Source organism: Anopheles gambiae, chromosome 2, assembly GCF_943734735.2.
Source record: "Anopheles gambiae chromosome 2, idAnoGambNW_F1_1, whole genome shotgun sequence".
Classification (NCBI taxonomy): Eukaryota; Metazoa; Arthropoda; class Insecta; order Diptera; family Culicidae; genus Anopheles; species Anopheles gambiae.
In genome coordinates, this window is record NC_064601.1 from 47,214,131 (window position 1) to 47,226,541 (window position 12,411).

General features: G+C 46.2%; 1 protein-coding gene across 9 annotated transcripts in view; it reads left to right on the plus strand.

Moving 5' to 3' along the window:
• The window catches only part of LOC4577117 (afadin), a 62,894-nt gene that overhangs the window by 32,056 nt on the left and 18,427 nt on the right, over positions 1-12,411 (plus strand). For all 9 annotated transcript variants that reach the window (XM_061652831.1, XM_061652836.1, XM_061652829.1 and 6 more), the window contains one exon: positions 11,260-11,612. In XM_061652831.1, the coding sequence (XP_061508815.1) occupies positions 11,260-11,612 (353 nt within the window). The remainder of the gene's footprint in view (positions 1-11,259; positions 11,613-12,411) is intronic.

Genomic DNA, 12,411 nt, shown 5'->3' on the forward strand with positions numbered 1-12,411 from the left:
GCTTGATGCTTGCCACCATATTAAGACGTGCGGATACTTCACACTTACACATTGCTTCCACACTATACGCTTTGATCACAATTTGCTAGAAGAAGTTAATTATGTTATGCCGCTTGCGTAAAGCGTCCGTATAAGCACGCATAATTGCTCGCGTTCCTGCGGCGCAATGGAGACGCCCGGTCGCTGATGGAGCAACACTTTTTTTATTTCTTTTTTTGCACCGACTATTCCCGAGCGGAATAGGCAAAATTCTTTATTAGCTGCGCTCCACCGTGTTGCAGAACGGTATTAGTATACCACTTCCTTTCACTCATGCCTCCTGCTCGACTTCATGTTTTACCTCCTGCGCGACTTCTGGCGAAGAATGGGAGTTGAGTTGGAAAATTAAATTTGCTTGGCTGTTTTATCGCGAAAAAAGGAGCGAGCGGGAGAGAAAACGCGTGTCGATCCCAACCGGTGGTGCGAAGGGTAGACTGTTTCTGTTTTTTCTTTTTTTTTACAGGAGCGCTTTTGTGTTACGCTCTGACGCTTGATAGATTTTGACGGAGAGGTATAACTTATTACAAACAAAAAACAAAACAAAAACATAGAAGCGTGATTAGCTTTTACGTGTAACCGGTTTGATAGATGTTGGGTTTCAGAGAAGGGTTAATTGATTTATGAGTGGTGTCGGTAGAGATTTCTGTTGAGAACATTGATTAACAATTATCGAAACATCAAATATGAGTTGTTTTTCGAGTGGTTGTTCAAAGCACAGCTTGAGTAGCTGTTAAAGTGCTTATCCAAGTTTTCGTGTTTTAAATATTGATTAATTGTTTTTACAAGCAAAAGCAAAAGAGAAAGCTAGGCGAAGTAATGTCTTTTTTTAATAATATTTTGCTCTGACATGACACTTAATCAGCATTTAATGCCTTCCTTCCCATCAAGGCTCGAGCTTAGCAAACATTTCCTGAACATTTAAGCGCTCGATGGTTATCTGATTAAAAAAAACCGTCCGTTCACCTCTAACTACTTCCCTATCAGGCCCAGTCCCCTTTATTCCTTCTAATGGTGCTAATTATCATCGCGTGCAAAGTGTTCCAAATAGAACCCACAACGACGGCGAGGGTACGATGGTGGAGTATGGCTTTAATTGAGGCTGCTTATTTAGTTTTGCTGTGCAAAAGACGCGAGAGTGTGAAACGCTGTAAAAAAAAAGGAAGAAAGTATAAATTTGTGTGCGTGTATATTTGTACTTCGGGCAAAAGTTTTACACGTGATAATTGAAACATGTGCAAACAGTGCTCCACGGTATTCAATGAAAACTTTTTCCTGTGCCTGTAGTTACACCACCGAGTTCGTTGAACCCCGGAACAGAAAAGTTAAATTTGTCCGACAGTTTCTTCCTTTTCTGTGCATGTGTGAATTCTGGCTGCACAATAAGAGAGATAGCAAAGCAACAGAATTACATGCGGTTGTACGTATTTCGGCACGCTACGTGTTTGTGTGTACCCTCCCAAGTCAACTGGAGAGGGCAAACAATGCTCTGATATACGCGGAGGCTCAAACGGCCATTTTCTGCACGGCTTGCTCCAGGGATGGACCGTGTTTTTGTTTGTTTCCTCTACTCTGGTTGCCACTGGTGCATGTGTGAAGACACACCGTTACACGTTGCATCCGGTCATGTACACACCGCACGGTGTGTGTTGTTCGGTGTCGAGAAGAGCGCGACAAGCGTTGACTATTCGCCGCCGGGCATCGGTGTCCATTATTCATAAGCCCCGCACCTGGGAACCGGAAGGACCAGAAAACGATGATCTTGCAGTAATGGTACATTAAACTGGGCCACACTGCCAGCAATTCCCATGTAGACAGGGCTTTGGTTGCGTTGTCTTGCCATTTAGATATTTCTGCGGTCTTGCCCGCATTACAATCTTCACAGCTCGTGAACAAAGTTGTGCCATTCTCTCACTCACTCGCACAATCTCTCTCTCCCCTTTACTCTCAAGAGACAAACAGTGCTGCGGAGTGTGCTGTTTACCTTGCGGACATTAGTGTGACGGATTTTTCCGCCTTACTTTTCCTGTTTTCTTTGGCCCCGGGTTGTGTGTGGTGCCTCGGCCAAACTCCGGTACACGCTGTGATGTCGCGTTCGGGGCACAATATTTAGCTTTCCCCGCTGTGTGATACGGGAGAAGAAAATGTTCACTTGCTTCGCGATTGTGGTTTCTTTGGTTCGGGGTCTCGCTAACAACCCGATTCGTATGCATGTCAAACGAGATGAAAATAAAATATACATATGTATATTCATGCGCGCGTGTGACGACGTTACCTTCACCGACCTGCCCGTATCATAGACGATTTTTTTTCTTGCTGTTGCTTTGTTGTGCTGCTATCGCTTTGCTACCTCCTTGCTCTGCTCGTCGTTGTCCTTGCTTCAGTGCCACTGGGACAACGGACTCACACCCCCCGAAACACCACACACGACCTTTCACCCCAGCCGCGCGTCATCGTGGTGAGCTTCTTACCCACCGGGGCCACCTTTTGCGGACGAAGTACATTTCCTTCAGCTTATCGATGGAAACAAGGAAGTTGAAAAGTTCTTGACTGTGTACCGGTTCGTACGGTTTTGCTTTGGCTGTGTGCCCTGTGCTATCGATTTATGTATAATGTACTCGGTGGTAACAACCACCGACTCACAGCATTATTTCCCCGTGAGTTGTCGGGCGGGTCCCCTACCTACGTTAAAGCAAAAGTAATGTACGCTGATAGAGCAACCACAAGACAAACATCGCCTAGGGTTCGTATATTGAGGCACAAAAAGCACCGACAGCATGTTTTATGTGCCCGTTGCTTGTGCACGTTTGATGGAGAATTGTATATAAATCAAAAGTAAATACGCGTGAGTGGAAACAAAGCCACCGGTAGTAGCTGCTCTCCCGGTGATGCAAAACGTTGAACGCTCAATTTGCATCATGCGAAATCGTTCCTTAAACCTTCAGTTCACTCATGGTACTTCAATAAGTTTTTGTGTAATCATTTTCGTATCGAATTTCCCAGCGTTAGACGGTCCCAAGTGTTTGTTCCATTCCTTCAAATAGAAATACAATTGTCCATTTCAAACAATCTCAACTCCATCAGGCTAATCCGCACAACAACCCTTATCATAAATGGATTATGTCTCTTTTCGTTTCGTTTTGCTTCGTTTAACTTTACTTCGATTGGGATGGAAGGGAAAAAAAGAGGAAAATGCAACACACCGCTTAAGTTCGGTAGATTTTTCCGATGGAGAAAAACGAAGAATGGACGACCGGACACGGTTGCATTATTTCATAAAAAAAACCTCACTTGAGAAGAAAAGAACCCGAGCGAAGGTATAAAAGTAAGCAATCAGAATGGTTTCTCGGGTTTATGGTGGAAATGTGTGGGTTTGGTCTGATTGTTTTGGTAAAAAAAAGTAAAATCCCCCGCGATATCCGTGTGCCAAGAGCTGTCCTTGCACAACATCGGTCAGCCGATACTAACACAGATGCAACAAAAAAACGCATCAGCTGTTCGTTCAGTCGTACGCCGCCCAGTGAGTTGTGAAAATCCTCGTTGTTGCGTCCTCGCATGTTACACTAGCGAGTTGACTAAAACGGTAACGGATCAGTTGTATCATCCTCGTCAGTGCCATGTCCCTTTGGTCCCCACTGGGCTGTGTTCGGTTCCATGTTCGTGTAGACGGTCGAGCGGTCGTTTCTGGCAGGGATCACGAAATGTCAGTAAATGTGGGAGCGTCAGAACCGTGACCGTCCGAGAACCGACGCGACAGACATCAAACCAGTAATGAGGAGAGGAAGTGGGCTTGCGTAAGTCACCCTTCCCCACATCCACTGGGAAATATGTAAAACGCACACACGCTAGCTCATTGTATGCTATATCCATGTTTGGAAGCACCGTTTAAACCATCGTTCGACCCCGAGATTCAAATATCAACGCCAATCCACCATCCTCCTGTTGGGTGGCGGGACTGATGATTATATTAAAAAATGGATCCTTCCATTGCCGTGCCAGCTTCCTCGCTCACTTGCCTTCCATCTCCATCGCCAGTCACAAAGACTTTAAGACCCCGTACCCTAGCGTGTTGGTAATAGGTCCCGAATGGGTTACTAAAATTACTTATCCCGAGTTTAATTCCCCGAATATCGTAATCATTCTTGCACGTAACACAAAACACGTGTGTGAGCACAGCTGCGGTGTGTATGATGAAACAAGGATGGCGGAAAGGGAAATGGGGATAGTTGCGGGGTTAAAATTTTACTCCTTCCTCGCTGCTGCCTCTCGCCGCCGGGCCTTTGCAATGTTGTTAGACAACAGAGGATCGCAGCGGAGGGTGGTTGTCTTCGCACTCGACGTCAAACGTTCTTTTGTTGTCGATTACTACCACTATGCTGTTGGCCGTCGTCCTCCTGCTTGTGTCACCACCACGAGCTCGTAGTTCTATCTTTGCTGCCTTGGGAAGGGAGGCGTGTGTGCGCTCGCTCTCGTCCCCTCAAATGGCCCAGAAGCGTGAGGACAAAGCGAATGTGTGCGAATCTGGGTACTTCAATACTGCGCGAGACACCACCACGCACACACACACACACACATACACATAAACACATGCATATCGCTCTATAAGAAGGGCGAGAGACACCGGGGTGTAGTGTACAGGACGAGACTGAAGAGACTCTCAGAATGGATGGCCCGTGAGAAGGAGGACTGTTTTTGGGGTCTCGGGAGGAGCCGGCATTATTGTACATATGCTCCTCTGTTCTGGCAGTCATTTTCTCACAAATAAACACACACACACACACATCAAGAGTCGAGTTCATGGAGTGTGTGTGTGTGTTGGTAAGGTTAAAGGATAATAAAACCCGGAAAGAAACAGCTGTGGCCAGTGGCGGGCGGAGCTTCGCTGCCATCGACGCGGGAGGTCTACGGGCGCTCTTAACGCCTGTGTGCGCGCGTGTGCTCGGGTCCTCCTCCAGCGAAGTGGCAGCGGCAGCGGGCAAGGTGGGCGGTTCGGTGGGTGTGCGGGGGGGTACACGATCGGTTTTTGTGGCCGGCGGCGTTGTGGTGCTTTTTTGTCGAGTGCAGTCGGTGTCGGGTTTCTGGTACGTTTAGGTGGTGCTGTGCTCCGGCATTTTGCCCTGTGCCGCGGTACGTATTTTCAGTGTAGATTAGAAGCAGGTTGTGCTTTGGGTTGTGTTGTGGCCGAGACTTCGAGCTTCTTCCACGCTCCATCGGCCAGGTGCTGCTGATGTAATAATAAGAGACCAACAACGAACAACTAGAGGCGTGAAGGCGGCGTGTCTGTTCGTTTGATGATTCGTCACCGAATTGAAAGTTCTACATCCTTCAATCCAATCGAACGTTGTGGTGGTGGGTGGTATTGCTACCCCGATAATAGTTGGGTGGAAATTGTCAATAAATTCCGTTCAGTTGATGGATAGTGATTATCCAACCGGCGGGTTCTCGAGTTCGATCGTCGCGAGCCGAGGTCTATATGAAATAGTGGACAACATAAACCACAGCACGGACAATAAAAATGGCGCAACAATGGAGGAGTATCGAGAACGATTTCACCCCCCAGCCAGCTTACACACACGTCGACGCCGGACGATGGAGAAATGGTTTATCGATCCGACTGCCCGACCATAAGTGCAACTCACTCACTCCCTCTCTCCTCCGTGCACACTATACTTTCCGCAGTGTGGAAGCGTTGAATTACTTTTGAAGTTTCTCGCGGCTTTGTGCACTGTCCAAATGGCGGTGGAATGGGGAGTAGAATGCCATTAGCATAAGCTCTCCTATCTGTCGCGTCCGGGGGCGAGCAGAAAGCGAGGATTGCGAGGGTGCTATCGGCTGCAGGAGACGTAAAAATCATTTGTGGTAGATAAGCGAGAAAACCACCCCTTTTTTCGAACTGAACTGGTTTCCCGGAAGTGACTGGGTGAGGAAGGAGGGTGGTTGTGAATGTGAGATGTGTCACGGAATTTAATCCCCACCGATAACGGCATGGTGAAATAATAAAAGGGCGTACCTTAAGTGCGTATGCGCTGCGCCAATTCAAGCCCGATGGTTCGCTGCAATGATTCGTTGATTTATGCGCTTCCGGGGAGGCCTAGTATCAAACCAACCAACCAACCGAGGGCGGATTACAATATCAGTTGCACTTCAATTCATTGAATCATTTTAATCTGCCGTTGGATTTAGCACAATTGATTGTTTACATAATTAAACCGAAAACAAAGGGCTTTTTCGTTAATGCTCAATGGAAGCTTAAAGTTTAATTGATTGATTTTTGTTAATATGAAACATGTATTTGTTATGCTACTCACTTATTGATTGTTGAATAGTTCGTTCACATTAATTTTATCCATAATTAGAGCACAAAGGAACAAAGGGGGAGGAAACAATCCATTCCAGACATCGGTATGCCATCATTAATGTAAGGTCAAGTATAAATGTTAATCAAACACCAGTCGCATTCAACTTGACGTGTACGTCAGCAAGGCCTCCAAAACGGAGATAATGGTAGAGAAAGAGAGGAAGGAAGAGAAAGAGAGAGAACGGTACCGTACGAAAGGCATTATTAATTTTACGACGTTCCCGCTTGCTGCTAACCTTTGCACCTTAGAATCAATTTCGTTTCCAAAACGAAAAACGCTGACACCTCCCTCCCTGCTTGTCCGCCGGTAAGCAGCATTGTGGTGCAATTAGTTTCTTGTGTTGTCGCTGCCGTTGTTCCTACCCTTTGCTCCCCGTTGCCCACACCCCAGTCTCTGCAGGTGGTTTGCCCGAACATAAATTCCATTGCTTGACGCCGTCTGTCACATTTCCCAAGCACAGCACAGTGGAGCAGTCTGTGAAAAGCGCTGCTGTGTGTGTGTGTGTGCTATCTTGTTTCACCATCACCACCAACCCGCCAATACCACACTCCACTCCCGCTAAAGGTTTGCCACGAACGCGTCACTACTCTCGATGATGCTCCTTTTTTTTCAGCTCTGGGCCCTTATCTCTTTGTGCCCCCTGGCGGTCGACTCAAATGCTTTAAAATGATCTTTTTTTTGTTCTTTTCTTCGAGACGCTGCTGTAGTGCTTCCCGAAGGGGGGAAACAACAACATCACGCACACGATAGGGCATGGTACAATGGTGCAAGGTCTTTTGGTGGCCAGGAAAAGATCCGTCGTTCGATCGGTCTTATCCCAATGCACTGCCCGCTCACCCTTGAGTCGAGCGTGATTTTACTACAAACACGAAGCAGCCGGCCGCCGTTCAAGATGCTTTGAAGAGTGTGTGAGTGTGTGTATGTGTTTGTGTGAAAAGGCCAAGACTAAAAACAACGGGATGAAAAATCGCTTCCAGTCAACATAAGTGAACTTGATTAATTGATGAAGATAAGCACTGGGAAAGCGAAGGAAAGCAAAATACGCAGCTGAGAGTGGGAGCAACTGCTCTGCTCTGCACCACTTGTCCGCCCTCTGTCGTAATTCTCTGCCTGTCCCCCTCTCGGCAAAGAACGGTGATCCACACGGAAAGATAGATCGATTGCAGGAGGCGAAAGAACAGCCGGCAAATTACGCCTAATGTCTTCCCACAGCGTGCGTCGGAAGATCCTGTTAAGGGGATTTCACGTTCGGAAGAAAGTTTTTTTTTTATTACCTTCTTGCTTCTTTTTCTTAATTTCATCTTTCCCGCTCATCCCGTCCCGTCCCATTCTACGGATGAGGTTTCGTCAGTCAGAACGGTGCTACCGGGCACAGAATAGCGACCGACCGACGACTAAACACGTGTGTGCCTGCTTCATCATGGCGGCCGGGTTTTCCGCTGTGTAGCATCTGTGTGTCTGTGTGTGTGCCTTGCGTTCATAAGCAAAATGACGTCAGCAGTTTCTTGGTGCACACAGCATTTCGCATAAATATCCCATTTCGCCAAGATACGGCACGCTGACGTCCGTCCGAACGAGTGAAGGGAGGGGATGGAGGGGCACGTCCTTTCACCGTATCCCTCTCCACACGACCCGAACGATATGTGCCAATTCTAATGAATCTCGTAATGCGCACTGTAAACAAAAGCTCTACCAGCATGATATATCGGTAACGAAGGGGTAAGGGGGCGGAAAGGAAGCTAACCAATAATGCATCGTTGGTTTGGCCGCTTCCTCATTTGCTCCTCGCTTCCCCTTCCCGCTGCCGGATGTCTTTCCGAAGATTCACAAGCGATGGAGACGCCCGGTACCGCAGACGTGTGAGCAAATCACATAAACAAACAATTTTCGCTACGAACGTGCGTCGTCTTGCTGTTGGCAAAAAAGAACCGTGTCAGCTTGATTGTTGCTGAGGAAAACGGGGATGGTACAGAATGTCTCTTCTTTATACTCCGAAGTGTATTATTTCAAGCTACATGGTTATTTTTAACGATCGTAAAATGGGAACTTAATTATGAATCTGTCGACTGGCAGACCTGGAAACATGGTATTAGTGCTATAAAAAGCAACTCATTTTTAAAGCTTTTATTGATTAATTTATATTTCCTCTTTGCCATTTACTTACTGCGGACCGTATCGAACGTGTGTCTGTATGGCCATGCTTAATAGCCATCTAAGTTCGTGCGTCGTTGTTTGCTGTTTCAGCTTCGCTATATAATTTGTGATTATAGTGCCCATTCTTTGTAAGTGGGTTTAGTATGGTTGCTCCTCCTATCTAACACTAAAGCCACTATCGAAAATGCTGTAAGCAGTAACGTAACATCCCACAGCGATATTCGTAAAGTTAAAACTCGCTTGAGAGTCACAAAGATTCGCTTTTTGTGTGGGAGTTTTTTTTGGTTCATCTCCTCGTAAACATTGCAAAACCAGAGCTTCTGATTTTCTTCATGTCGGTACGGTGTATGTGTGTCTGTGTGTAGCTAGCTCAGCCGAGAAGATAATAGCTAAGGGTCATCCTCGGTGGCGCCATACTATATCGACCAATCTTTGAAGACGGTGTTTTCGTGTTCTCAAACACAGCCACAACAGCCGTAACAGCAACAACAAAAACGGCGGGCAAGCGCGGCAACGAAAACATAAACTCAATTTTTGTCCTCCCCCTCAACGCGGGGGTTGGGACAACCTGTGGTGAAGTAATGTGTTTTTCTTCGCCGGCGTACCGCACCCGGCTACCGTTGGGGCCGGTTCCGCTCGGTCCAATCGGAATCGGATGGCTTTAAGGAGCGCATGATCTTTACCGTCCGGCACGACATCTCACACGGGCGGCATCACCGATGCCCTCGCCCCACCCGGATTCACCCGGATTACCATTATCGGTCACGCCGATGGTCGTACGAAAAGCTTTTAATAAATGTTATAGGATTTAACGAAGAGACGCTACCGTAGCAAGGAGACCCACATGCTTCGGGCATGATTCTTTGTGGCTCAGCATGTGCGTACGACGTCCACGCGCCAAAAGATCCGTGTAGCGCTCCGGCACTAAGCTGTTCGGTTTTTGTTTTTCCTTCTTTTTTGCGGTAGGACTGGGGCGGGGACACAACCGTGTGTGGCGAAAGGATTACTGGAATAAGGGATATCAATGTTTTGCTTGCTGTGAACACCGCAGGGTGAACGCGATGCGACGGAGTTTTTGCTTTTGTGTGTAAAGGTGACGTGTTAGTGTATGGTTTCAAGACGTTAGTTTAAGTCTTTTGTAGTAGGTGGCTCGTTTCGGGCTTTCAGATGTTTGGAGATGAGTTCACCCATGAAATGTTGTTTTATAAACTCTTGGGCACGGGTTTGAACCTTAATTGTACGCCTCCAAGTATAATATTCATACACGACTTGTTAAGGATTACATTTGACCTCGGTTTCGGTATGCCTTATCTGTGTTTTTATATAAGCTTAACAATCGATAAGATTTTTATGCTATCAATTCTATTTATCATAGCCTACTCTGGATTATTAATGGATGGAAATCATTTCCAAGTAGTTTAATATCTAGTTCATGTTCAAAAGAAATCAGTGATTATACTTATTTTCGTGGGTGCTTTTTACTATGGGTCATCAAATAAGTCACTGAAAGTCAAGCCCAATAGTGGTACGGGCAATCCTTGACCGACAACGGTTGTTGTGCCAAAAAAAAAAGAAGAAGAATAAGTTATAATTTACTTGTTTATTTATTTACTCACTTATTTATTTATCTACCAACATATGTGTCTTGCTCTCTTGAGGTTGAGACACACTGAGTACCTAATAGCTATCCTACACCTAATCCTTAAATAATATGCAGTGTAAAGGCCGGGGGACACTGTCCGTACTCGCTAGTGTAATTTTGATTTTCACTAGCGCATCTGGCGGCGGCTGGGTGGAAGCTTACTTAGGTTATCGAGGGAATGGTAATGATGGATCTCAAAATTAAGTAGTATTTTCATCGTTTTTTACGCAAAACTGGCTGAAATACTTGAACAACATATTCATCTATCAATTACAAACCTTTTCCAGTCCAGTTTATGTTAAAAACATGGGAAAATAACATATTTTCCGAAGCGGCTCCAAATTGTTTCGCAAAATGCTTTGGTCAGCCGCCGCCAGATGCACTAGTGAAAATTGAAATTACACTAGCGAGTACGGACAATGTCCCCCGGCCTTAAGTAATAATCATTCGTCTGCATCTGTTATAAGCAAGTTCATGCAAAAACAAGAAGCAATCCGATGCAGCAGCATCTACATCATCTTGTAGTCGAGTGTACGAAGAAGAAGTAGAATTTCTAATAACGATTTTGAGGTCACGATCAGCGAGTGTTCAGACGCAACTTGGAGCTCGGAGAGAGTGTTTAATTATGAACAAATGTAGTAATTAGCAATGGGCGGTGTGGAAGCAAGATACTGTTTCTTACCGTTCGAGCGAAGAGTTGCCGAGATGAGGAAGCGTTGAGGGAGCGGGAGGGAGCGATTGTTTATCGTTTATGCGCATACAACTTTGCACAACCACTCTCGAGGCGATTTGCTTTTGAACGCTGACGGCCGGTTACGGTTAGCTACGTCTGTACCAAGAAACAAACACGATCTCAAATTCCTGCAAACTAGTGCTTCGAGTAATGTGGCTTACTTACGAAACAAGTGTGCTGTTGTTCTGTTGAAAAACTAAGTGCTTTTATAATATACAACGGGATTTTATATCTTATTCGTTTCACACATATTAGTTTCAAAATATAGTATGTTATCCACTCGTTATCGCTCTTGCTAATATGATTTTTCGTCCTCATTCTTGTTTTCGTTTCAGGTTCGATCATGTTTCACGTGCGTCGCCGACCCGCGGACTCGCAGCCGCGAAGACGGAAAAAGAAACCGCTGGGCGTATCGAACGGTGGCAACAATATTGGCGGCGACCGCGAAGGCCCTATGCTGATCGAGATCACGCACAGCGGCGACGGTGGCCGGCGGGTGAAGCTGGGAAGCGAACCGATCGAGGTCGGGTCGGCCAACACTAATGCGCTGCAGCTGTTCGGTCCCTCCATCCAGGCGCGTCACTGTCTAATATCGATGCACGACGGCGTCTGCACCGTGACGCCCCTGCACGCCGACGGAACGACATTTGTCAACGGCCATCACATCCAGCAGCCAACGATACTGCACGTAAGTAGTAGTAAACGCCCGGCAGTAGTGCGATTACTTATTTATCAACCAAAATGGGGTTAAATGTAATGGAAAAGGTTTGGAGAATTCGAAAGTGAATGCTGTGTAGAAAACGTGGCATTTAATGGGATACAAAGCTTCACTTAAAAGCTTTATATGCGCCGTTAATAGCTCATAACCATAACAGTTTGCTCGTTTTTGAACAGTGAATAAAACTCGTCCTTCACAACACTCGTAGTGTGCTGTGTAAGCGGTGTTGAATGATTATACGGTTGAGATGCAAAATCATCCCGTGCAACCGATCTCGTCTTAAATACACATCAACGATTTAATTTACATTAAGCATCATCAACCAAATTCCAAGTTCAGCTCTATTCCCCGTCCCGCTGCCTTTCACTCTCCCAGCATCATTTCTCGCATCCATTAATGCCAGTTGATCCCCGGATCAGGACGAGAATAAATCATTGATGAAATGGATGGTCTCACTGTGTAGTGCGGCTGGGAGGACGATCCCTACGTTCCTATTCGATGAAACTCAACGGATGTAAACATTGTAGGAGGCGGCAGATGGCATGGCGTTGGTGTGTGCGGTGGTGTGACAGATACTAAGATGACTGTAGCAGCACAGCGGCAGTACCTTTTTGCTAATCCCACCTTTTCGTTAGTGATCAACAAAAAACCCGGGAGCGCGAGACGGGGGCTGTGCACTGTGATCGAATGCGAAAAATCCCTCCTCGAGCTTCCCTTTTTGCTGGAAATTGCTCGATTGGAAGATAATCTATCGCTAAAGCGTTTCACG